Source organism: Dermacentor silvarum, chromosome 2 (genome assembly GCF_013339745.2).
Source record: "Dermacentor silvarum isolate Dsil-2018 chromosome 2, BIME_Dsil_1.4, whole genome shotgun sequence".
Lineage (NCBI taxonomy): Eukaryota > Metazoa > Arthropoda > Arachnida > Ixodida > Ixodidae > Dermacentor > Dermacentor silvarum.
The window spans coordinates 63049813-63076421 of NC_051155.1; the positions used below are offsets into that span (position 1 = coordinate 63049813).

General features: G+C 44.1%; 1 protein-coding gene across 1 annotated transcript in view; it reads left to right on the forward strand.

Moving 5' to 3' along the window:
- The first annotated feature begins 231 nt into the window (after positions 1 to 231).
- LOC119441529 (beta-hexosaminidase subunit beta-like) overlaps positions 232 to 26609 on the forward strand; it is a 47057-nt gene continuing 20679 nt past the window's right edge. Inside the window, exons 1-7 of the mRNA XM_037706143.2 lie at positions 232 to 399; positions 2205 to 2526; positions 4912 to 5027; positions 10171 to 10281; positions 12942 to 13043; positions 21227 to 21335; positions 23700 to 23904. Of these exons, the coding sequence (XP_037562071.1) occupies positions 274 to 399; positions 2205 to 2526; positions 4912 to 5027; positions 10171 to 10281; positions 12942 to 13043; positions 21227 to 21335; positions 23700 to 23904 (1091 nt within the window). The 5' untranslated portion in view covers positions 232 to 273. The remainder of the gene's footprint in view (positions 400 to 2204; positions 2527 to 4911; positions 5028 to 10170; positions 10282 to 12941; positions 13044 to 21226; positions 21336 to 23699; positions 23905 to 26609) is intronic.

The following is a 26609-nucleotide window of genomic DNA, read 5'->3' on the forward strand; positions in this document are numbered from 1 at the left end:
TACAATATCTTGTAGCGAAGCGGACATGGTTGAACAGCTTTAGCTCAGAGTTCATCATTATCTGTTCGCATACGAGGTTGCGTATTGCCGTCACGACGGCTCAGTGATGACAATGTCTTGTTGCGGCTATCTTCTTGTAGATTGGACACCATCCATGTGTTTGAGTGCGCTCTGTGGCGTTAACAGCGACTCGCTGTAAAAATAATATAGCGCACAAGCGAGGCATCTTACACAAATGCCTCGCACTCTTTCCGCAGGACAAGTGGGGCCACGATGAGGTTCGGCTGCTGTGTTCCTTCGGCATTGCTTCTGTCGGTGCTGGCCTGTTGCTTGGCATTGGCTAGGGCACGGACGTATGGACTTCCCATGGAGACTGGCCAGTCCTGGAGGCCCCGCGTTGTAAGTAGTGCGTGATGGAAATAAAAATGCCAATACCACGCTATTACAGGACAGATGTTCACAAGAAGGTGAGGGAACGAAGTGATCAAGATTGGTAGAACAAGAAATGTCCCTGTAGCCAATTTTTCAACAAGGGGGACGGCATTTTTGCGGTCAGCCATTGCTTTCCTGAAGGAAAGCAGTTGATGACCTGACGAAAGCATGTCCCCTTGTGTATTCGTTGGCTACAAGGATATTTTATTTCGATCTGTGTTGATCCCTTTGGATCGATCACAATCGTTGGGCTTAAACATTTGTATAGTGTTTTTACCATCATTCACAAAAGCCGAACAATAGATCTACATACCCGAAGCATAACTGCGAGTCGGCCTAGTTGGAACAGATTCAATTTCTTACATTTTTGTGCGCAAACAAACAGGGACGAAGAAAAGGAGAACACAAGGACGAGCGCTTTGATTTTATCATTGAAGAACCACCGGCTTAAATACCCACAGATCTGCGCGATCCTGTCAATAGAACACGTCAATAGCGCATAAAACAGCGCTTGTCATAAAATGCCGCTACCCGGTCAGCATAAAAAACAGCAATGATCATAAAATAAGCACATAAGGCGAAAATGCGTTAAAGACATACACGGTTGTAACACGTGGCGCTAGTTTAATAATTTAAACTAGCATTACTGAACATATGGACGTGCCTCTTGCAAAGAATGTATTTTGTATGGCTGCAGAGAAAGGAAATATTTAATTAGTGGATGAATCTAGGCCTATGTTAGACACGTTGAAAGATGATAATGTTTTTTAGTGTTTCTATTGACCTCTTTGCAGTGCAAGAATTGCAGTGCAACATGTGTCAAGTGGCAAACATTTTTCCACTTTAAAAAGCTGCCGAGAACTAGCAACCTGCTTCACTGCTGGTAACAATGGCTTGTTCATTCATTCACCTGAATATATGCCCATTCGCTAGTAATATTTAACGTTGTACTCTGATGTCGCAGGCAGATTCATTGAGTAACCGTATAATTATTCCACCCGACGTGCCATCTTTTAAATGTCATATTAAGGGGCTCGTAGGATGTTAGAAAGGAAGGAAATGAATCATTGCGGCTGGCACTGTAAAAAGCCGTGTACAATGAATATGTCCATCAAATATCTTCCAGAATACGCATTCTTAATGTTGCCAATATATTCATACTGTTAATATGTTACCATAGAGTTTTAATAACGCAGCTTCAAGCGAACACAATGCATTAGCTTGATCGAAGCTCATTGATCTATGATTGCGAATAAGTAAACAAACTACAGACGCGTTCACAAGCCGTTCCTGCGTTAACGGTTCAATATACTTTGAAGGCCAAATATCTTTATAGCTTGAACATTTATTATACTTTTCACATGGGAGTGCCATGTAATATGCATGCCACAAAATGATTGGGAGAACTCCACAAACTGTTAGTAGGAACACCTCAAGAAAATCGTCAGCCGAGATATAACGCCCAAAAGGCCCACAGGGATTTTGAAAAATGATCTAAGGTTCCTTGTAAATTTGTTAATTTATTGCCGTTTCTTATATATTACCACAGCAAAATTCACAATTTTCATTAATATCTACACTAGTACTCCTAGCTATCTGAATTGTTCCAACTCGGCACCTCAGCAATGTTACCTAATTTCGAGTATGCCTGGAAATGCGTGTAAGACCATAACTTCAAGAGAAGCGCACAGCGGAATGTCGCCGAAGTTCATGTTCGCAAGAGTGCACTTGTAACCAACTTTTGTTGATTGAATGTGGGTTTAATCACGCAGGTCGTTCCGACGCGCGGTGAGGTGTGGCCGCAGCCCCTGAACCAGACGAAGAGCTGCCGTACTCTCTCTGTAGACGCAAGCATGTTCTCATTCCAATACGACGGTCCCTGCTTCGTAGTGCAGCAGGCAATCAAGCGGTATCGCCGCGAAATTTTATTCCAAAACTGCACGAAACCCTCTACATCAAGAGCGGCCGAACGGGCTGACTCTCGGAACGCTGTGAATTCCCCCACTCCTCTATCTGATGGTCACCTCGATGTTCTGCGAGTGATGGTGCAACGTGAGTGCGAGGACCTCCCGGACCACCGCATGGATGAAAGCTGTAAGTACGAATTCTCAATGTTGGCAGCTCTCCGAGAAAGAGGCTATTGCGCCGATTAAGCCGCTGACTCGTGCAGCATGGATAGCCAAGGAGGTGGCGGGAAACGGCTTGTATGTTGTGGCCACAAATAAAACGCGTAGTGACTTTCGCAAAATTGTTTCGTCCAAGCGGTCCTTCAAAAGTTGTCAAAATATTGGTTGCGGCGTAACATCCAAGGTGCGCACTTCGTGTTTAGCCAGCGATTCTAAAATTGGACCACGGTAATCATCGCTAAACTGCAAAATAGGGAATATTTTCCTGACCATTTTTAGTTGTTGCTGTTCGTGTATTTTAGTAAATGCTGCCGGGCATGTTGTCGTGCGCGTATCTGTCGGAAAGCGGTCGCATCGTGTATTTATTTGTATTGCAACGTTTGAAGCAGTATCTACGGGGAAGACAATGTGGTGAGCCCATTGTGAATCACTAGAAAAGAGGCCACAGACGAGCTCTGCCACGAGAGTACTTCAAGTTTGAATTAAGGCGTGGTTAGAAGTTTTCAAGTTAGTGTAGCTGTATATAACCTAATGGCTTCCGTGTTCGATTGTATTGGACAGATACTTTAAGGTCTAATTGAGTAATCTTGAAAGCTAATCTAAATGATGTGCCCTTTAACAAATTATTAGTCTAAATTAGTGTGTGATAAGATAGCTCGCCAGCTTAGGCAGCGTCAGCAGTTACACTGTAGCGCCGCTGTGGCACTAGCGATGCGGTCTATAAAGCCGCTGCTTCCTGATAATTACTGTTCTTTTGGTTGTTGGCTTGTTAAAGGTGAAGGACGCACATTTCTTTCCGTCTCGTCGCGGCACAAACAATTAGGTCAGAACACGGAAAAGCGTCGGTTTCGTGTTTGCTATAGCCTAAACCGACAACTTGAATGCCACCAACTTGAAGGAAGTATTGAAGAATGCTCGCCACTGAGCACAGCTGTAACGGCAACAACATAGGGCCACACTAGTGCTCAGTTGGCATGTGAATTTTTGTCTGCAATTGCTAGAAGCAGTTCACGAATACAGCTTGTAGCCCACTATTGCCAGCACCGCAGACGACTGCGCAATGAAGGACGGTACAATTACACGTACGTTGCGCTTATTCCGTTTGTATTGTCCCTGTCGTCTGCACTGCTTATCGTGCTGTTCAAAGGCTGACAGGACAAATTTAGTACACTTTATAGCATACGCTGCCCTACAATAACGGCAGTCCTGCGCTTAGGATATCATCCAGCGAAACCAGGAACGAGAAATCGTCATAAAATAAGGGCCTTTCATATATATTCCTGGCGGAGCTCCTAAAACTGATGGGTGATTCTATAGTAGAAAATTACATGCAGGCCTTAGAAAGGATGGAATGGGATCACAAAATGTCCAGCTTCGGATATTCATCAAGCATTCCCATATTTTGGGGCGTTCCGACATCAATAAGCTTCAAGAAAGTTAATTCTAATGATTGTTCCGCTATACAGAGCAAATCCGCAGGACATTTTGACGTTCGAGATACATTATTCGCGTGAAAGAATAACCGTTTTTAGATGAAGGAAAGGCAGTATACATTTTAGAACGCTGCGATCGATCAGAAAATATCGTGGGAAAAGTTTTCATTTTGACACGATGCATGTCCAGTACGCGAAACCGCATTATTTCAGCTTGGGCGGATCTACAGGCATTCATAAATTTACTCACTTTTTTGTCAGCAATAATAAAAGCTGAGCTTTTTCCAAACACGCTGAGACCTCGTCTTTCACAGAGTCAGCTACTCAGGAAGCATATTATTAAAGGTGCATAACGTTGAGCATCGTTGAACTCTTTGAGAAGTCCGTGAAGAATAAGAGGTCTCAGCTACACAGATTTTGTCATTACATATATTGCCGCGCCTTTGATGTCCTGATGAACACTGTCGGTCATTTTAATTAAATAATACATCAGATCAGTTTGGCCATTGAACCTCTATTCTGGCATGCAGATGATCTCCGTTCACAAACTCTGCCAGTTGTAAATACAAGCGACACGCTTTTCTAAGTGGCAATACTTCCCTATTTTACGGTTTTATTTCTTTGTAAATATGCGGAAAAATAGCGGCATATTCTGTCTCAGCGCCATCACTGGGAACTTTCGCGTGTTTGCTATGAAGAGTGTACTGGACATCGCCTTCAGCACTACCAAACAAACATGAAGACGTCTTGCATTAAGCGAATTCATTTGGCTAATTTAGCTTGTCTTGATCAAGAGGACGTTTGTGATGAAGGAATATAATATAAAGAAATTGGGTAACCTAGGTTAGTTTAGACGAGAAGTATAAGCGTTTAGTGCAAATCGCTGAGAGTAATAGATACACACTATTTTCATTTTTCAGACACACTTTCTTTATCATCTGCTCACAAGTCCTTCATCTCTGCTCGAACCGTTTGGGGAGCGCTGAGGGGACTGGAAACCTTTAGCCAGCTTCTCTATTCGCCCGATGGAGTGTCGGTAAGTTGCCCCAAGTGCCAATCCCGTGTCTCATCGCCTGCTCGTTTGAACAGAACCGCAATACATCATTTGCCGCAGAGACGAATGAAGAATGTATGCGGTTTTTTGACCTTCAGAACTTTCAATAACCTGCTACGCAACTATGTCGCTTGGCCTACCAAATCCATCGTAACATACGATTCTAAAATTTTATAATCTCATCTGAATAAAGGGGCAATGACTGTCGTTTTCTTTATTTACAGTGTTATGAAAGAGGAACCATGTTGACTGCTAAACATTGATTTCCGTAGATGTTCCACTATGGGACATTAGTGAATGGTGACGCATGGTAATAATCGCTTGTACAATATGACAAGCACGAGGAGATCTAGAACTAATCAACTGATGCTCGTTTCTTTCACCATTATCTATCTAGGGAACTTGAGCAGTAGGCAGTTTTAGCAGAACATGTTCGGCCTCCCCGCTCCGCTCGCATACACCCGCTCCGCCGCAGCGGTTGAACGGAAATAGAATCGGTTTGAGCTGTGCATTCACGTGTTCGGCGAGCTGATGATGATGATGATGATTTATTGGCATTTCTTTTCAAACGGGGTGGCGACAAATAGTCACCTAGCCTGCTTGATTTTGAAGTTGAAATTATTTGCATCAGCACAAAAAAAATAACAGGTGGTCAGGTATAATCAGATAATCAGGAATGCTATATATGTTCTTAATCTAGCATTTTTATACCTCTCCTTAATCTTTTCCTTTTTTTCTAAACTTTTCCTTGTAGAGCTACCTATGATTTTAAGAGATCATGTCGTATCAGTCTTTTCCTGCTTTTTTCCACCAGTACTCCAATCGTCTCTTGCTTATCTCAGCGGCTAATCTGTTGATGTTTCCTTCCAGTTAAAACCCAAGCCCTTCTGGGAGTGGCACGTTACGTACGGTTCTCGCTGGGTGGAACCCGTCGCATTACATTAGGATGTGCTGAGTGGTCTCTGGATCTTAACTGCAGCATACACATGTCTCATCTAGTTCCGAATATTTTCTCCGGTATGTTTTGGTCCTAAGGCAACCGGCTCGAGCCTCAAATAGCAAGGCACTGCCCTTGTGTTATCGTACAGATTTTCCCTTCTAATTTCTTTCTTCTCATTCTTGTAAATCTCAATTGTCCTTTTTGTGTCCATTTTTTGCATCCAATTCACGGTCTCTATTTCTCTCACTTTCTTTCTGATGACTCCGGGTTGTCTATTTGCCGTTTCGATTATCCGGTACTTGGTTGCCAACTTCCTTGACCTCTTCCTCCATTCTGTGTGCACGTTTTTCATGTACAGATAATTGTGCAGTTTAGCCGCCCATTTATTTTCATCCATCAGCGTGCGTCGCATACTATGCCACCTGGTGGTAGCAGATGAGACTACAGCAAAACGTATATACCATATTCAAGGGTATCAGTTCCAAGCAGTGATTTTTTCATTGTTATTTTTTAGCAGTTGATGACGTTTTTTTTTTCTTCTTTACTTGCAAACGCGGGCGCATGCATTGCCGCGCTACACTGGATTCTAGCGGATTCGCCGAGCTTAAGGCGCTTGACGTGCCACTTGTGTACTCGCTTGCAAATCGTCATATTCTAATCTCCGCCCCCCCTTTTTTTTTTGGCGCTAGTTTATTTCCCTCACCTCGTTTCCTTAGGCACTCTGTCAGGGACGCAAAGCGTCCCCCAAGAAGATAAGCCGACCTGCTTTAGTGGCGGCAGCCATTTTGTATTTTTCGTTCGTCTCGCTCGCCGCGCGTGTACCGCCCGGCGAGCTCTCTAGCTGAACAAAGGCGCCAGTCCGCTCACGCGCTCGCAACTGAGCGTTTGGCGCATGCGCACTGGCGCCTCCGCTCGCTGGCTGAGCGGAGCGGAGTGCAGGAAACGGTCTGCTAAAACTCTCTGGCCATGTTGGAGTGCGGTGTCCAGCCGCGAGGACCGAAGTCTCTGACAAGCACACGTGAGAAAAAAATAAAATAAAAAAATTTACCAACAATTACGATATTCCGTGATGCGAAATTTCAGCGTACACGTCTATACGTGCTTTCATTTCGCAATATTTTGGCTGGTGCTGACAATCTGTCTCGTGCGGCACGTTTCAAATGGAGCGAAGTGTGACGCGACTGCTTCGCGAATAGGGAGGTCGCGAAAGGGAGCGCGTGGGTGACGCGGGGCCGCGATTCCTAGCAGCCGCCGCAGACAGACATCCGCTCACGCAGACCTTTGTTTCACATATGGTATCGGTGGCGTAATCGGTAAACAGATGACGCACGCTACTCTGGCGCTATCTCGTAGCCATCGTCGCCACACAGCCCGTCTTTAGGGGCACTACGCTTTTAATCTCACGCATGAGGCATACCCGCCTTCTCCGCTTTCCGCCTCATAGTACCGCTGCACCCTCCTCCACCACTTTGCTCCTCGCCCTCTCTTCGCGGTCGCCGTCATTCATCCCCCGCTGCGCTCCGCGTTCGCCCTTTGATCATTCGCTGTGCTCGTGCACTCGATGTCGAGGGACGCCGATAACTCCGACGCTCGCGCCAGGCACGGACTCCTGAAAGCTGAGCTCTAAAACCTTAGTGTATTTCCAATGCAATCGCAGTCGAAGCTTCCAACAACAACACAAAAAAAGAACACGCCAATCCAACGTGATGTTTGAATGTAAATGACGCGAAGCTTGCTTGAATTAGTGTGTTATCAGAAGTAGCGGATCAAACAAGCACATCCTCATCTCCATTAGCTGTTCGCTGCATGCGTCAAAAGGATGAGCGCGATGTATGATGCTTGACGAGGAAGATCGTTGACGAGACGATTAAGGGCGCAAAAGGCTGCGGCAGCACCAATCTCACGACGAAAGTCGACGTTAATGCGATTTTAGTGCGTTAATGCGATTAGCAATGAAAAATATAGTTACACACCGCATTGCCAATGCCGAGACGTGTATGCAGCAGCGCTACTTACTCGCGCTTCCCACGGCACACGCTGTGCCACCCAGCTGTGAAGCCGCGAAGTCTGCACGTGGCGTGTGTTCAATTCGGCCGAGATTCGGGTAAACTTTCAAGTATCTTTTATTTTGTCAATGAAGGTCCCCACATTCGCAGTCGCAGATGCTCAATAACCCAAGCTTGCCTCAAAAAGTTCACTCACGTACCAAATGCTCGAAGTTTGCTTTCAAGGGATTTCATTGAACAGTGGCACATAACCAGTTCCGCATGCCCAGTGACCCAAGATGAAGCGACGATTGGTTTCGAAACCGGTTCTATCAGCACAACAGCGCCGATGCGCTACCAATTAGACCTTAGACTACCCACTCCAAGTGACGCACGTTGAGGGGAGAACGCTTAAAGACATAGATAGATAGATAGATAGATAGATAGATAGATAGATAGATAGATAGATAGATAGTGTTTGAAGGATGCGAATCGAAATAAAAGTACACCGCATATTTATATCAATGCGCCGGAAAGTTTCATAGCCCTTGAGTCCCAGAGCCACACACATTATGGGGAATTGGCCAAGAATGGGCACATACCAAATGACCCAATTAGTTTACAAGGCCAGAGAGCAGCCAGCACTGAATCGTCCAATTGGAGACCTACCGAGTGACCCAAATTGTCTATCATCATCATCATCATCATCATCAGCAGCAGCATATTTTTATGTCCACTGCAGGACGAAGGCCTCTTCCAGCAATCTCCAATTACCCCTGTCTTGCGCTAGCTGATTCCCAAGTCGCGCCTGCAAATTTCATAATTACATCACCCACCGAACTTTATGCCGCCCTTGACGGCACTTCACTTCCCTTGTTACAGATTCTGTAACTCTAATGGTCGGCCGGTTATCCATCCTACTCATTACATGGGCTGCCCAGCTCCATCTTTTTTTGTTAACGTCAACTAGAATATCGGCTACCCATTTACTCACTTATCCACACCGCTCTCTCTCTCTGTGTCTTAACGTTACCCCTAAGATTATTTGTTCCGTCGTTCTTTGCAGTGTCCTTAACTTACTCTCAGACTTCTTTATTAACCTCCAAGTTTCTGTCCCATATGTTAGCACCGGTCGATTGCAATGATTGTACAGTTTTTAACGACACCGGTAAGCTCCCGGTCATGATTTCGTAATGCCCCCATGTCCGTTCCAACCATCATTTATTCGGTGAATTTCCTTCTCATGATCAGGGTGCTATGTTTGTAATTAACTTAGGTCGGCAGTGTGGGAGAAAACTCACTCACCATAATTTTTTCCAGGCCCCGCACTCACTTCACGTTCACGCTCACCTTCACTCACACTCACAAGCACTCACTCACGTTCACACTCACCTCCACTCACACTTACTGGCACTCACTCGCTCTTGCACTCACCTGCAATCACACTCACTGGCACTCACTCGCCCTCGCACTCATCTCCACTCACACTCACGTGCAATCTCTCGCACTCACCTCCACTCACACTCACTGGCACTCACTCGCACTCGCACTCACGCCTTTGAAATGAGTGCGAGTGAGTGTGAGTGAGTGCACTCATGAGTGAGTGTGCCAACATATAGTAATTGACCTAGGTAAACATACTGCTACACAGATTCTAGAGTCTGACTGCCGATGACAATTTCTGGCTCCCCTGCCAGGATATACAACACTATCTTTCTCTTCTCTATTTTAATTTTATATATACGCGTATATGCACAAATATACGAGTACATCCGGTGAGGAAGATACGACGAACGCCAAACCGAGGGAAAGAGACAAATAAACTCTCGCTCTTAAACTATATACAAAGTGGACTTTGGTAATTAGAAAACGTCAAAATTTAACAATCGGATCCAATAGTAGAACACAATATCGTGGCCATTAAAGCTTTAGAGCATGAATAGGTGACAGATTGCAACTGGAACATTTTCAACATTTACTTTAGGCAGTTTGTTTCCTGGCCCTATGCTTCAAACAATTATACTTACTGACTTGAGCCATAATTTCTGAGCAGGGCCGAAATTAGTCGCTCTAACTAGTAGACATAGTAAAGAAGCTGTCAGGTGTGCATAACTAATCATTGTTCAAGTTATTTTCTGCTGTGTCACTTATATGTCGTGTAACAATTCCTCTTGAATTAAATATTGACTTAACATTGCAGTGGGTCGTGAATGAGACGCTAATCTACGACGAGCCGAGATTTCCGCACCGTGGCCTCCTGATCGATTCGTCGCGACATTTCCTGCCACTGGAGTCGATAATGGACACGCTGGTGAGTTGGCTTAATTGTTGCACAGCACTAAGGGCGGATTTTTATCTGGCCTTCAGATTTGCTCTCTGTAGCAACTGTATGCAAAAAGGAATGAGAAAATTGCATTGAGGAGTAGCAGTAAACACAACCAGGACGCTCAGAAACACGTCTAGCTGTATTTCTGCGCGGAAAGCTGGAGCACACGAAATTCACGTGACTGAGAACAAGCCTTCACTCGCTACTTCCAGCGCAGGTCGACAGCTGAACATTCACTGCTTGTGCTCGTGCACACGCCTAATGTTAAAACATGATATACATTTAGGAAACTTTCGTGTTTGTCTCTCAGTGAGGCTAAACATTTCGACAGAATTACCTGTCTGGTTGGGAAAATTGATTAAGACTTAGAGATTGACTCCAACCAAATAAGGAAATTTACTAGCCCGACGTTTCGGAACCAATTCGGCTCTCGCACTCACCTGCAGTAAATTTCCTTATTTGGTTAGAGTCAATCTCTAAGTCTTAATCTCTCAGTGAGGTATTACTACTTTTCTGTCGATATAACCTACTTACTTTAGACGACGGATTCTGCATGAACAGAGTTCTTTCTGCAAGCAGGTGGCATATGGTACGAAATCAATTCCATCGAACTCATCCGGAGCTGAAAGGGCCACTCCCGCAGAACGCGCTGAGAAGCCATTTAAACGACAGAAAATTTTGCGCGCAGGTAGAGCCGTGTGACCAAGTGCCCGGTGCTCTTCCGTTCTAACCACGAATAGGAGGGCGCCATGCAAGACTACGGCAAAATGCATTCTTTGAGTGGCGGCGCACCGCAGAGAAGGACACAGGTACACAGAAGCACACATTGTTGGCGGCAACCCGACAAGAATTAAGACATGAAAAACTAGAAACGAAATAACTTCGCACGGATTCAATGAATGAATGAATGAATGAATGAATGAATGAATGAATGAATGAATGAATGAATGAATGAATAAATTTTTATTTCTCACTTAACAATGACGGAGGGTGAGGAAAAAGCCGCAAGGAGACGCGTTGAAAACCCTCAACCCAGTGGCAACGTAGGACATCGGTGGAAAGAATGTCCTTAGAAAACAGCCCATTAACTCGTGCAAAAAACGATCAATGAAGACGCCTCACTTGCGTCGTTCTGCGGCTTTAATGAAATCAGAATGTGGGTTTGTACATGTGACCAGCTTTTCAACTTTCTCCACGGCCTATTTGCACATAATACTGCAAAAAAAAAAATACTGACTTGTAGATAATTTGAAGTTAAGGACACCTACGTTTCTCGTGCTCGTTTCACATACAATGCCTAAAATATTTTTCCTCAGGGCACGTTACCTAAACGTACTTAGAAAATCCGTGGTAGAATGTACAAAGCTGTTCGTTCATAAGTGCTCTATGCCATTGGCCACCCGCCTTCAGTGATATGTCGGGCACCGTGATTTTCTCGAATTTTTTTATACGGACAATTCTAGCGGAAGACATTTCTATAAATACGGGCCCTGCTTTTTATAAAGTGAGGCGTAATTTCACTTTACTAACAGTGGTTAATCAAATACCGCCCAGATTCCCATTTTGTTTTCTCGAAATAATTGCGTGGACGTTGCGTCCCAACATAACAGCGTGGCCTCGTACCAATAACCAAGCTCTATAGCATTTTTAAGGAAGAAGACGAGCGTCCTCCCCTCGAGCCTACTGGGAGAAGCGGCACCAGGTCGTTCTATTAGGCGGCAATTCACATGAAAAGTAACATCTGACTAACCCGTATGATTCGATGAAGTTTGGACATCAGTAACTGCTACACAGTTATAATGCGGACAGAGAAGGCGTTCATTTGAACTTTGTTTATATTTTCTTCTGGAAATCACAAAACTGACCGCTTCCTAATGTTTCCCTGGTGCTTGGTCCAACGCAGTCCGACACCCCGGGTACGCCCCGTTGCTTGCGCGTAATGCCACTGGGCATTGGCGCGTCATCATGGAAATGACGCAGATGGCAATTAGAGCTAGATGAAACGCTTTGACAAAGGTATCTGAAGCTGTTTATTTAAAAAGGTATTTCACTTTCATTTAGTTGCATTAGCCGGTTGAGTTTCTACGATGGGATTTTACACTGATAACATTGGGCAATAGAAACATAGGGTGAAACAGACAGGACACGCTTCACTTGTGTTTGCCGACAATGCTCTTACTTCGTGGGCAGTCTTTTGCAGTTTATAGCACTACAGTTATTTTAAATTCCAACAGACACTTTTATTTTGTATGTAACCAAGCAGACGCGGATATTAATTTGACATCTGAGCTACCGCTTCTGAACTGTACAGGGCTGGTTACGGGGCACTGTGAAATATTCAAATCAATATAAAACTTTTTCCTCGCTTGCTGGCGTGTCGTCACTGTGTTATTTTCTCGTTTGGGTATACTTAACTGTATAAGCAATCAGTCCTCACGGAAGATAGCGAATGCTACTTCAGATTTAGGGAATAAAGGGCGGAACGTATAGCTCCTGCAAATGAAAAAAATGTTCGCCTTGATTTCGCAAAAAAGAATAGATCCCTAAAATAGCTCCACCCTCAACAGTTCACACTTAGACCAACAAAAAGGAAGCACTTCGTTTATTCTTTGATAAGGTGTGTAATACAAACCTTGCTCTTCCAGGACGCAATGGCGTACAACAAGATGAACGTTCTCCACTGGCATATCGTGGACGACGAATCATTTCCCTACGTGAGCAGGACGTTTCCAAGTATGAGCGAGAAGGTGAGATGAAATTGGTTCTGTTAGATATTGTTTTCATTTTTTTGTTACAAGCTGAGGCTGTGAAGCAGCAAAAATGTTCCGGCACTGCTCCAATTCCTGAAATCTATAGACCTATATGGCAGATTATGAGAACACATTATGCTATACCTGAAGTGCTGGTGTGCTTTGTTTTCTTCGTCTTTCTCTATTTTAAAGCGAAGCTTTGTACCTCTACCAGCCAAGGGTTCTGTCGTGTCCGTCGTTGTAAGCAAAAAACGATCCCGACGAACCGCTAACAATTGCAGGTATAGCAGTATAGCTTACTTGAATTCAGGTATTCAGCGTACAACTAAGCACTCGTTTTCGCAAGAAAAACCACAAAAACGAGCTTCAAAGTGATGAGCCAACATGATGGATGATGAGGGCTGCGGGCAAACAACGGAAACAGGCTCGGCGCGGTCCGGAAGATTAGATTGCAGCTGTTGCAAAGCTTATGCAGCTGCTTGAAAGAGGGTTGACGTCATTCGAAACCCTTCCAGCCTAGTAACTGCTTCGGTTCATTTTCTAGACTACCCCACTATGGGGTAGTCTAGTAGTGTATATCACACCGATCATAAAGCAGTAGTGAACATTGTTGTGAAGTAAATAATAATAAAGGCCGTGGTTAAAGTTACGTTGTAGTGTGCGAAATCTCAAGTGCGCCGCAGTCACCGTGAGGGTGGCGTAAAAAGTTTCGCTTTCCAACCACCTTCACAGGGTGGATTGGCGGGCAATTTTTTTTCACTATACTGCTTTCTCCTTTATCATAAAAGAGTAGCTAACCAAAACTATTTATTTTGGGGAACCTTCCTGGCTTTGCTGCCAAGTGTTGTTCTCACACTATACAGATTTCCCGCTGAAAATGCTACGAGCGCAACAAAATCAGCATTCTTGCAAAGAACTTCCTAGAGAAGACAGACATACTTTGCCACTAATAACGTGTATTTCAGAAGAAAGATTACCGAGAAATGTTCAATGAACGTTTTCAAAGTTTTCCTTATCTATTTCTTTATTCTACTCCCTTCGCTTTTCCGAATGAGGAGTTGCTAACCAAAACTACCTACTTTTGATGAAACTTCCTGCTTTTCTACCGGCTGTTCCTTTAGACTGTACCAACTTTTATGAAAAGGCTACGTACGAGCTTAGCGAGCACAGCGTTTCTGCAAAGGAGTTCCTAGACAAGACAGGCATTCTGTGCGGCTGATAACATGAGTTTCAGAATAAAATTTACCAAGGAGTGTTCAATTACCTTTTTCAACGTCTTCCTTTTCTATGTCTTCATTGTACTCCTTTCGCCTTTTCGATTGAAGAGTAGCCAACCAGAACTAGCTACATTTGATGAAACTTCCTGCTTTTCTACCGGCTGTTCCTTTACGATGTACAGATTGTTTACCCAAAGGCTACGAACTTAGCGAGGGTAACGTTTTTGCAAACGAGTTCTTAGACAAGGCAGACATACTTTGCCGCTTTTCAGAAGACAAATTACCCAAATGTTTACCATTTTTTAATTGAGCCTTTACCCGTTGTTTATATGCAAATTTTGTGAAAGTCACGTTTTTATGCACCCTAATTATTTTTCTCAATATTGAAAATCACATTTATTCCCGATATTATTCGTCAAATTTCAAAGGTAAACCAGGCAATATTAAAACCGAGAACTGGCCTGCTACTACGTCGAACGGAAGACACTTTGACCAAAAGTGTGACGAAGTTTGAATGATAGCATGTCGCCGCAAGTACTAATACGGCACTTCGCAGCAGATGCTTGACAGAAAAAGCGTGCCGTATCAGTACATGTCGCGACTTACCGCGGCATTCTTTTTCAAACTTCGTCGCGGCTTTCGTCATGGGGCGTTTCTATATGATATGATAACGTGGCAACATTTTCTGTGCTCCTGGTGTGCTCAATTTTGATATCGCCATGATTGAGCTTTCGAACTGATAATGAATATTTCGAATTAGGTGCGATTTTTAGGATTACAGAAGATCAGGCTGCACTGCAATGTGATTGCCTCCAAGTATGCCGTATAAAAAACTGCCCTCGAAGTTTGAACACGAAACTGCTCAGAAAACTGACAACTGAACACGAAATCTGCTCCACAAGAACGCTAAGTTCGCTACGCCAATAACCATTGTATAGAAGATTTGTCTAGAAGAAAAAAAAAACCTTGTATACATTCTTTCTTCCGGGGTCAACCCCAATTGTCAGTAATGAAGAGGTGGCTCACGTTACAAGCAGCTTTCCTGCGCACGCGAGTTTTGTTAGTCAGAGACCGTGCTGTAGACATACGGCTCAGATACTAATCCATGAAAGGTTTTTTTCCTCATGGATAGGCGTTCTAATTTGTATAAACTGTGTGTCTGTGTGTTGTAAAATGCATTCCTCGTGACAAAGGCCCTGATGATTTCATGTGACTTGCGTGCAGTATGGAACACTTGGGTGATCTTCTGCGGCCTGTTATGACCAAGTGCTGATATACAGAAATGGGCAGAGTTTTTGCATATGGCCTTTTTAGAAGTAAGCTTGGAAATATTCCAGATTAAAATTCAGCATTTAGAACACATGAGATCTTTGTGCGGAATTTCAATAACAAATGGAGCACAGAACATGCCTTGCTTAGAATTGAAATGCGTGAGGTTGACTGTATTACAATTTTGCCCGCAGCCAAAGAAATGAAGGTCACGTTAGAACGAGCTGCGAATGAAGCGAGTCTTCAGAAAGATTCCATGAAGTTCAGCGAGAGATGGTTACACAATTAGGCCACAATACACTTTTTGTAGTTCGTGTAGCGGGCCATACCGAGCGTTATATGTACGGTGTTAGTGTTTGCATTTGTCTTTATCACCTAGGAAAATAATAGGATCACGAACCCACAGCCCAACCCCCCCCCCCCCTTCCCCCTTCCGCGAAAACGTTTTCGTTCGCCTTACATGAAACCAAATAATTTTCAATAAGCGACAACTGGGTAATTAGTTCCGCGCCAGGGAAATTCTGTTTCATGCCCTGCTTGCTTGGTTCGCGGTTTCGAAGAGAAAAAATGCAAATCATCTTACTTACGCAGGTATGTGTATTTGACAAATAACGGTTGCTCAGAATATCTTGCAATATGCCCGTATTAAGTCTGAGACACCTTTATCTGACTTTACTTGTATACGTGAAAGACAACCAATTGAGCTCTATGATATAGATGAGCCATGAAGCAAATGTGAACAGTGCCTAAATTAGTGGCTGTGCATTGAGTGTAATTCGTTTTCAATTTTGAGCTCTATAACAGCATAAATGTTCACTTGCGTTTTTATCATCTTACGCCAAGTGAAACATTTTTTTGATGAGCTTTAGACAGTGTACGAATAAGCAAATGCTTAGAGTACTCGTGACATACCCGACGTGGTGGCGTAGTGTCGTTGGCGTTTCGCTGCTAAGTGCGAGAGCGCGGGATCAAATCCCTGCTGCGGCGGCCGCATTTCGATGGGGGCGAAATGTGAAAACGCCCGAATACCGTGCATTGGGTGGACGTTAAAGAACCCCAGGCGGTTGAAATTATTCCGAAATTATTACTACGGTGTGCCTCATAATCAGAGCATGGTTTTAGGAGTAAAAATCCAGAATTTAGCTTTAGCCGTCCTATCATGATAAAGATGTAAGCGACGTCACACGCTAATTTAGCGTCAGATGGTACATGTCATCGGAATTTATTTATACGGGCGTATTGGAAAACTAACAGCCATTTACTTATCATAAATACCAGTGGTTCAGAATAAATGGATGGATGGATGCTATGAGCGTCCGCTTTGAAACGGGGATGGTGCGTTGCGCCACCAAGCTCTTAATATTTTGCCTAATGTCCTAGCCATATTTTTTGGAAACACACAGATACAAAGAATTTCAAGCATCAAACGTTTTGAACCGTTACTGGGAACTCTGTTTTGTACGTCTCTGTTGTTTGGGGTCTCACTACTTTTCTGCCACCAAACATCTAATCACCTCTTGCTAATCTCTATAGCGGACATGCTTACTTTCCCCCGGCTATCCCTGAACCCAAGGGCTTCAAGGAGGTGAGAGGAACCTAGACTGGCAGCTGGGTAGATATCTTCACATTCTAATAAAACATGTTCCACTATTTCTCTAGTTTTACCACAGCAAGCACATGTGTCTTCGTACTTGGTGTACCTCGCTTTATGACTACGCGTTCTAGGGCAACCCGATCTCGCTTCTAAAAGTAAGGAGCTTCCCTTTGAGTTGTCATAAATTGTTTCTTTCCTGATTTTGTTGTTCCTTTGAGGTAGCTAGTCATAGCAGGGTTATTTTCCATTGCCGCCACCCATGAAATTGTCTCAGCCACTCTCACTTTGTGTTTAACATTCTTTGTTGTCAGTGTTGCTGACCATACCGTTCGCATACTTGCTGGTAAGCTTCCTAGTTCTCTTCCTCCACTGTGAGTCACTGTTGAGCCGGTACAAATATCTGACCACTCTCGCACACCATTTACTTTCTTCCATATTCCTCAGTCGTTCTTCAGAATCAATTTTACTCTGCGCTTCCCTCACTTCAAAACTTGTCCAGCCCATATCACCCTGCACAGCTTCACTTGTAGTCTTCCCGTGAGCACCCAATGCGAGGCGCCCCACTTACCTTTGGTTGTCATCGAGTCCTGATTGCACACCTGGCTTCAAGCAAAAAAAAAAAAAACGCTTTTCCAAATGTAAGCCATGGAACCATTACACCTTTCCACATAGCCCGGAGCACGTCGTACCTATTGTATCCCCATAGCGCTCTGTGTTTCATTATGGCCGCATTTCTCTTCCCTTTTGCTATTATGTTTTTTCCCTGTGTCTCCAGATATCTGTCGCCTTCGTTTATTTATACCCCAAGGTATTTGTGTTCTTTTACCCGAGGTATTTCCTGGCCCTGTATCAACACTGTATGTTCACTGTTTTCACTGAATAACATAAAATCTGATTTCTTAACGCTAAATGTTAATCCTAAATTCTCATATTCTTCTCCACAGACATCAGCCAGACGTTGCATATAACTTTGCTTGTTAGCAAGCAACACAATGTCGTCCGCATAAAATAAACCTTGAAGCTGCTGCTCAACTAGTGTGCCGGCTGGCTAATAAAAGAGGTTAAACCGGATATTGATTCCTTCTAGAGCCCTTTCCATCCTTACCATGTACATAATAAACGGCAGCGGGGATAAAGGGCACCCCTGTGTCAGTCCCTTGTTGATATGAACTTTATCCTAGCTCCTCATCCCTTCCCATTTAACGCAAACGGTATTTTCTCGGTAAATATCCCTCAATAGATATATACAGAAAGTGAAAGAGGCATAAAGGAGAGATGCCTCGACCTGCACCACTACTGTATCGCAGGTAGTAGATATATATACAGTCGTTGTCTATACCCTCACCTTCCACAATATCCCACCATATGTTGCGGTCTAAGTTGTCGTACGCTCCGGTAATGTCTAAGCGCGCCACATATAGCGGTCTGCTTTCTTCTCTGGATATTTGAATACACTGAGTAAGGACAAAGAAGTTATCATCCAGACGCCTACCAATTCAGAAGCCATTCTGAAGTTCTTCCAATATGCCATTATTTTCTGCCCATGCTTGCAGCTTCAATTTAATCGCCTGCAACGGTCTATATGAGTGAATTCTATGTTTTCGCCCTGACCTTTATGAATTAATTTAATTCTATTCTGTCGCCAACTGTCTAGTATTCGTCTATCTTTCAAGGTTTTTTTCTACTGCTTTCAACAGAGCTTCCTTACTTTTTAGTCCTAGTTCATTAATCAGCCTAATGGGAATCTTGTCTATCCCCGTGGCTGTGCACTTAGGAATTTTCTCTTTGGCTTTCTTTCAGTTGAAATTTGTCAGCAGCAGCTTCTTTTCCATCTGGTTCTCTTTCGTGCTCTTTTTTGCCTCCAATGCAACTTCGTCATTGCCTTGGAAAGATTCGGCTGTTATTTTTCGGATGTAATTTGATGCTGCGTCCCCTTCCTGTTTGTTTTCATCCTCGTTTAGCATATGTTGTATTTTTTTCTAGGCCTGATAAGTTTATGTGAGTCCAAAATATTCTAGGTGCGACCTTCTTTTTCGCACGTATTTCTTTTATTTTTGCTTGAACCAATATTTGATCCATAGACTTTTTCTCATGGTATGTTTCCCATTTTCTCGATACTTCATCCTGCGGCAACTGCGCTTTTTTTGACTGCCTGTGCTCTCGTGATGCTTGCTGTCGTTCGGGGATCGCTTCTCGTATCTTCCTGCTCCACCAGCTTCTCGGTTTCTTTTTTCCTTTCCAACGAGCATGTTGCTTTTCTTTCCGTATGTCTCTCGTAATTACACTTACGTCATCTATACGTCATTTACAATTACAATAACATCACGTCATCTGTACGCATGCAGCGCCATCGGTTGATTATTTGCGAAGGTATTTAAAGATATTGTTTTGATTGAGTAGTCGTCTGCTGGTCACGGAATGAAGACGACAATTTCTGCAAAAAATCTTTGCTCCCGCCAATTGCGAAGTGCTTGCTGTGATTCGGTTTTGCGTGCAAGAGGATCGTCAGCTGCCAAAATTCGCCACTAGTTGTGCCTAGTTTATGGACCTAGAGTAATGAGTCAAAGAAAAGGTAAAAAATGGCGCCCGGACTTGAAAACTGGCCGTAGAAATGTGCATGATGAAGAGTGGAGGGGCAGACCCAGTATACGGACCGATGAAATCGTTCAACAAGCGGACCAAGGACTGCGATTTGATTGACGATTGACGATTAGGTCTCCGGCTGATAAATTTCCTCTTATTGGACGCACCACTTTTTACAAATTTATAACGGGCAAGCTCGGATATCACATGTGTGCAATGTGGGCACCGAAAATGCTTACCGACTAACACAAAGAGCAAAAGATGTCATGTGCACGAGACTTTTTGTACCGCGGGCGACAAGACGGAGATTTCTTGTTTTGCCACATTGTTAACGCCGACGAGACATGGATTCTTTCACCAACACTGAAACAAAGCAACAGTCCATGCATGGCTCCATGCATCTTGATTATGTGATTAGCGAAAAAATTCAAAAAAATTCAAAAAAGCAAAAACGTTCAAGCAATATTCTTATTCGAGTCAGAAAATGATGATCACTGTTTTCTGGGAAGAAAAGGGCGTTCTTTTCGTTGATTTCATGGAACGTGGGACAACGCTTAAGCTGATGTATGCTGTAAGACGCTCACCAAATTGAGACGTGCGATCAAAAATCGATGGCGCAGGAAAATGTTAGGCGGAATATTCGGCCTCCATGACAACGAGCGTCTTCACATCACTGCCAGAACCAAGGAGTAGGTTCAAGAATTCGGTTGCGAACTTTTTGATCACCCACCCTACAGCCTTTGCACCTAACTACTATTTCCTTTTCTTGCACTTGAAACAGTGGCTTGGTGGACAACAATTTGAAGACGACGGGGAACTCAAGACCGCCGTTGTCAACTGGTTCAATTCCCAGGCGGCAAGCTTCTATGCAGAGGGATTAAAGAAGTTGGTGCAGCGGTACAAAAAGGCCTTATAAATTATCGGCCATTATGGCATAAATTCAAGTGGCTGGTACGAAACTAAAAATTTCAATAAAACATTTACGAACAAATATATTTTTATTACTAACCGGCCCGTACTTTTCGAATATGATCTATATTCCATATATATCGTATTGCGAAGGTCGCTTCGAAATGCTGTGAAGTGTACAAACGAAGGACGAAGGAAATGAACTCAAATGTAATTAGTAGGAAAGTGCCAAATCAGCCTGCCCATGGGAAGCCTGTACTACTTATCATTCTTATTGAATCGTAGCATTTACTGTGTGCATGTAAGTGAGATGTAGGCGCAAGTGAAGGCACACAGTCAAAAATTGCCCTGCGTGAGTGCGGTGTCGAAGACGTTGGACGGGGCCGAGGAAGCAGATGTGCTGATGAAATCGCGCTGCATCCTGTGTTATCCAAAATAAAGAGATTTTAATCACCATCGAGAATTTGTACTCACGAGCTAGTTTGGTTACACCTAACACAATGCTTCGTAAGACTAACGACAGGCAAGGCATCAAGACGATTAGCTGTCGTATTTCGCTTGATAAAACAAGGTCATAGAATGTGTTGAACACCAAATTCTCTCCGCAGGGTGCCTACGATCCATACATCCGCGTGTACCGGCCAGCAGACGTGCAACATGTCATCAGTGAAGCTGCTGCCAGGGGTATTCGCGTCATGGTGGAATTTGACACGCCTGGTGAGAACCACTACAGAGAAATAAAAAAAATTAAAAAAATAAATTCGGCTTATAGCAAATGCTGCGGCCATGTTCTATAACGATTTGGTTTTCTTTGGCATTATTTGCGCCCTTCGTCATTGGCTCGCACAATGCCGGAATCCGGCTATCGCTAATGTTAGCAATTCGGTGCCACGGAGGATTCAAACTAAATATAATCGAAGCAATAAAAATCTTTATAAAATGCAATATTGCTCCTAAAACCAGCCCTCACGCATTGCAAATCAGAAGAAATATTATGTCAGCACATTGTCGTAACCAAACTATACATGTGAAAATTACACATGGCACGTGCACTGAACCTAATTTTTGAAAACTATCCCGTTGCAAATAACAAATATTTATAAATGTGTGTTGCCGCAATTACGCTCAACTCTTTAGCAGGGTTAGCGCAGGAGTGTGTACTTAGCGTAAATAAACTTACAAGTGTATTTGTCGTGTTTTTTTTTTGTTTTGGCTGGGATGTTCACATTCGGTCTGCCCAGCCATCTGAGCAGCCAACAGTACGTCTCCCCATCCACCAGATATTCATTTCGCCGAAAATTTCACGGTCTATTCAAACTATTCACTGTCTGTATGTCACTTGAACACACAGTCGGGGCAAAATGTTTTGGCACTGCCCACAGCGTAGTAGCTGGCGTGCCGTGTGGATACGGAGATTTATTAGGTCGGCATCTACTGGATGTCAGAAATGCCTCTTTTCGTTATGCTTAATGCACCACAATCAAAGGCTAAAAACTGCCTGTAACACAGGTTTAGAAACAACTTGAACAATATTTGTAATGCATCTGAAGAGAGGCATCTGGCCATTTAACCCGACAAAGCCCAATGTATTTCATGTTTGGTACGCTCAGTTTAATAACTAAAATTCTGATTTAAGCGATAGAATCGTAACGTAAAGACTAAAGTAGCGTTTTTCTGCTGGCGCGAGCTTTCTAATTGTCAATAGTTCATTAAACTAGTCACTAAATACTTATGTACTGTTGAAGTAGAGCACGGGCCCGGGCCCGGGCCGACCTGAAAGCCCGGACTTTCCGAAGCCTTTTTTAAGACTGTCCGAAGCGTTTTTCGGTGGGCCGGGCCGGGGCTTGAAGCCCGGCGTCTGCGCCTGGGTCTGACATGAGGCCGCAGGCCCGGGCCGGACTCAGGCTTGAAGGGAGGGGCCGGGCCATACTCCGGCCAGGTCATTAAAGGGCCTAAGTCGGGCCTTTGACCATACGCGAACATTGTGCATTGCATTGCATTGCATAGTTTCAAGCCCGGGCCCGGGGCGCGCCCGGGCTTGAAACCACGAGCCCTGGCCGGCCTCGGGCTTCATAAAGCGGGCCCGAGCCAGGCACGTGCAGTGCTCTATGCTGAACTACTAGTGAATATTTACTACTGAAATAAAACTGCTGTTACGTTTACGGAAATATCAAATCATGAATTTGTTGTGCAAATTAGCACAAATAAATCTGAATATTCGATTATAATTTTTTTGTATACTGGAATAGTGTTCGCACCTGTTGGGTTTAACGGGACTGTACAGCAAAAACATTTCAGGAGATTGCACTATACCGGGTGTTCAAAGTTAAGCTTTACGGAATTTTTAAAAATCACCTGTGGCAGGTAGCATAATTATTTTTATTGAGCTGGGTTATTCGAAGAGGCAGACATTATTAGCAGATGAAATCAAAAGACATATTCAACTAATTAACAAAAATTCACTAATGAACGTCTTAGTGAATTACTTTACGACACATATTGCAATTTACGAATTGTAGCAGGCGAGTTTGCAAGACGTATGCATCCACTTGAAATGGATTTCCAGGATGACACCAGTTTCGAGATATTTTTTCCCAAAATGTGGGACGAAATACATGGGCGTTCCAGTTACTTTTGTGCTTCAGTGTATAAAACAGCATTTTGGTAAAAAGTTAAGTGGAACAACAGCGCATTTTTACGGCGCATTTTATGGCGCATATCTCCAAACAGGGGTCATTCTGGAAATTCATAACAAGTAGATCCGCCTGACAAGCTCCCCGGCTACTATTCGTAAATTGCAATATGTGCCGTGAAGTAATTAAGTAAGAAGGTATTAGTCATGTTTTGGTAATTAGTTGAATATGTGTTTCGATTTCTCCTGCTACTAATGCCCGCCTCATCGAATAACCCAGCATTATGCTACCTGCCGCTAGCGATTTTCAAAAATTCCGTCAAACTTAAAAATGAACACCCGGTATATTTTTTAAGCCAGCAGCTCCACTATCAAGTTCATTTGAATATCAAGAAGAAACTGCCAATATGAACACGTGCACAACGTTCAAGAGTGGTTTTTCGATACAGGACACACACGATCGTGGGGTGAGGCCTTCCCTGACCTCCTGACGACTTGCTACGAAGGCATGGAGCCCAGCGGAAATCTCGGACCAATTGACCCCACTAGAAATGAGACATACGTTTTCCTTAAGGAGCTGTTCACTGAGGTGGCCGGCGTTTTTCCCGACCAGTATGTTCACTTGGGAGGAGACGAAGTCAGCTTCGACTGCTGGTACGTGGAGAATCATCGAAAACAAGACAAAATCTTTATTTGTGTTGAACATACGCTGCAATCTGGGTGTGGTATCCGATGATTGCATACTCGTAATCATACTGTTTCGTATGGAAAAATTAATAGAAGGAACTCTCGCACCAATGCCTACGTCAGCTGCGATTGTGACTGCTCAGTCAACATGGAATCGAGTAGTATAATTGATTTTATCGGAAATTGGCCCTTCTGTCTTCAAAGGGCTTTCTCTCTTACCAAATTTGTTATTCTCAACAAATAATTGCATCACAAGTTAAACAATCTGCAACGATTATGTACGTGCGAAGATACCTTTGGCTTTCGATGTTTACAAAACCTAGTGATTAGAAATTAAAAAGGCAAAGCATAGCTAGTTACGATACGAAAACTCTGAGGACACCTAAGCACTCCTTATGAATGCCAAAGCATTAAATTGCGATTGAACGCTGCTGAGTGGTCCATCGAGTTACGAATTCCTCACCTGGCAAGCGAGCGCGTTGAGAAGCTTGACAGTGGGTAAGACACTCGGCTTCTGAGCTTGTGGTCGCAGGTTCGAAAATCTTTAACGCTAACGTTTTACAGCGTAAGCTGTTTTGGGCTCGTTCCAATAGCCGTTTCGGTTGGCGTCCGCCGCCAGCCTCCGCCGGCGGTGTCTGGTGTCTGTAGCAGCTATCGCCTTAGAATAAAAAAAAACCAGCTCTTCCCCTGTCGGGAAAATGGGCGTAAGCGAAGCTTGTGGCAAGACGACGCTGTCGCAGGCGTTCCGCTTCGTTTGCCCTATATTCGGGGTTAGCGGCTGACGTTTCGCCTGGGCTTCGGAAGCCCTCACGCTAGAATCGGCACGTCGACGATGAGCCGTTTCCCGAGCGAGTTCGCCGCGCCATTGCTCAAACGCACCGCCCATGCGCCCCGTGTGATGCCCCGTACCAGCGGAGCTTACATGTGCGGCCCTGGTATGAGCCACACTTGATTTCCTTCTTTCTTTCTTTCTTTCTTTCTTTCTTTCTTTCTTTCTTTCTTTCTTTCTTTCTTTCTTTCTTGTCCCTAGCTCACACGTATGCATCACATATGCGCCACACGCGATTTTAGTATCGTCAATCTTGGCGTAACTGACGAGCATGTGATGGTATTGATTTCATGACCTATCAGTCATGTCAGTCATACATTCGTACTTTTGCATGCCAATTTTGGTATATACCAAGCGAACGAGACACGAGTTTTCGACAGGCCTTCGATAGGGTTTTAGCGTGACACCACCACCACCACCGTCGCCACCGCCGCCGGCACTGACATTTGGCGGACAATACAAGCTTCGCTTGAATACCCAGTTCTCGCCGGGATCAAAGTCAGCTACTCTACCACCGAACCGCGGCAGCGCTTCCAAGCATGCGGTGGAAAAACGCCCTATAAACGCCTCCTAGCGCGCGAGGAGACACGCGATGTGACATGCACGCTGCGTAGCGTCGATACGGCCACATTTTGCATTGCAGTTGCATATTATTGCACCAGATAGTGGATATCTGCACCTGCAGTAGGCATAAAAATAGGCTGATGGTGATGATAATGACACCAGTTAGAACGCCATGTAGCAGATACACAAGTAGTATTACAAGGCAGTTAAAGAAGGTTTGGGAAAGAAAAAGAAGTTTAAGGAGATTTATACTCCGGGAAGACTTAGGAGTAGAGCACTGCACGGGCCGGATTTTTCGGCCCGAGCCCGGCCCAGGCCCGCTTTACAAGGCCCGAGCCCAGCCCGGGCCCGTAATACAGAGCCCGAGCCCGGCCCGGGCCCGGGCGTACATGACCGAGACCAGCCCGGGCCCGGCCCGGGCCCGTGGTTCCAAGCCCGGGCCCGACCCGGGCCCGTGTTACTGAGCCCGGGCCCGGCCCGGGCCCGGGCGTTCATTACTAAGCTTAGCTAGGGCCCGCGTGTGCATGACCAGGCCCGGCCTGTAAGAGAAAAAAAATCTTTTTTTACTTACACATTGTACCGTATCTGTCAGCCTCACCTTCTCGAGGTTTAATCAGCTGCAGTATATAAGCAATAATAAAAGGCCGAAATATTTGTTTCTTCCACGGGAACATCAGTAATCCGGCCCATTGCCTGTGCTACTATTTTTCTGGTGGTGCATATGCACTTACCTTGATTTGTACGATATGGTTCTATGATGTCATTTAGTATGCAAATATACAGGATGTTTCATTTTAGCTGAACGAAAATTTTAAAAATAGCCTGTTGCAGATTGCACAATTATATAATAATCCTTGATCTAAACTACTCGATGAGGCGGTCATTACTTCCACGAGAAAACAGAACGCCTAATTGAAGAATTAACATAATTACGCTAATTAACTTTTTCATTAATTATTTTACGGCACATCTTTCAATTTACGAATTATAGCCGCTGAGTTCGCAGGCGTATCCACTTGGAACGAATTCTCAGGACTGAACCAGTTTCGAGATAATTTTCAAAGTGTCCGACGAAATCAATCAAATCAAATAAATTTATTCTCCAATTTGCATGCTGGACGGTCATTTTGGACTAAAAGCTACATACGTAGCTTGACGTGACCCAAAACACCAGGCAAGGCAATAGTACGTCAGCAAACAGTGTGCGCACATGTACAATAATTCACATATATTTCCAGCTGTCGCTGAAATTCCTCACGCACGAAATAGCTATGAACGG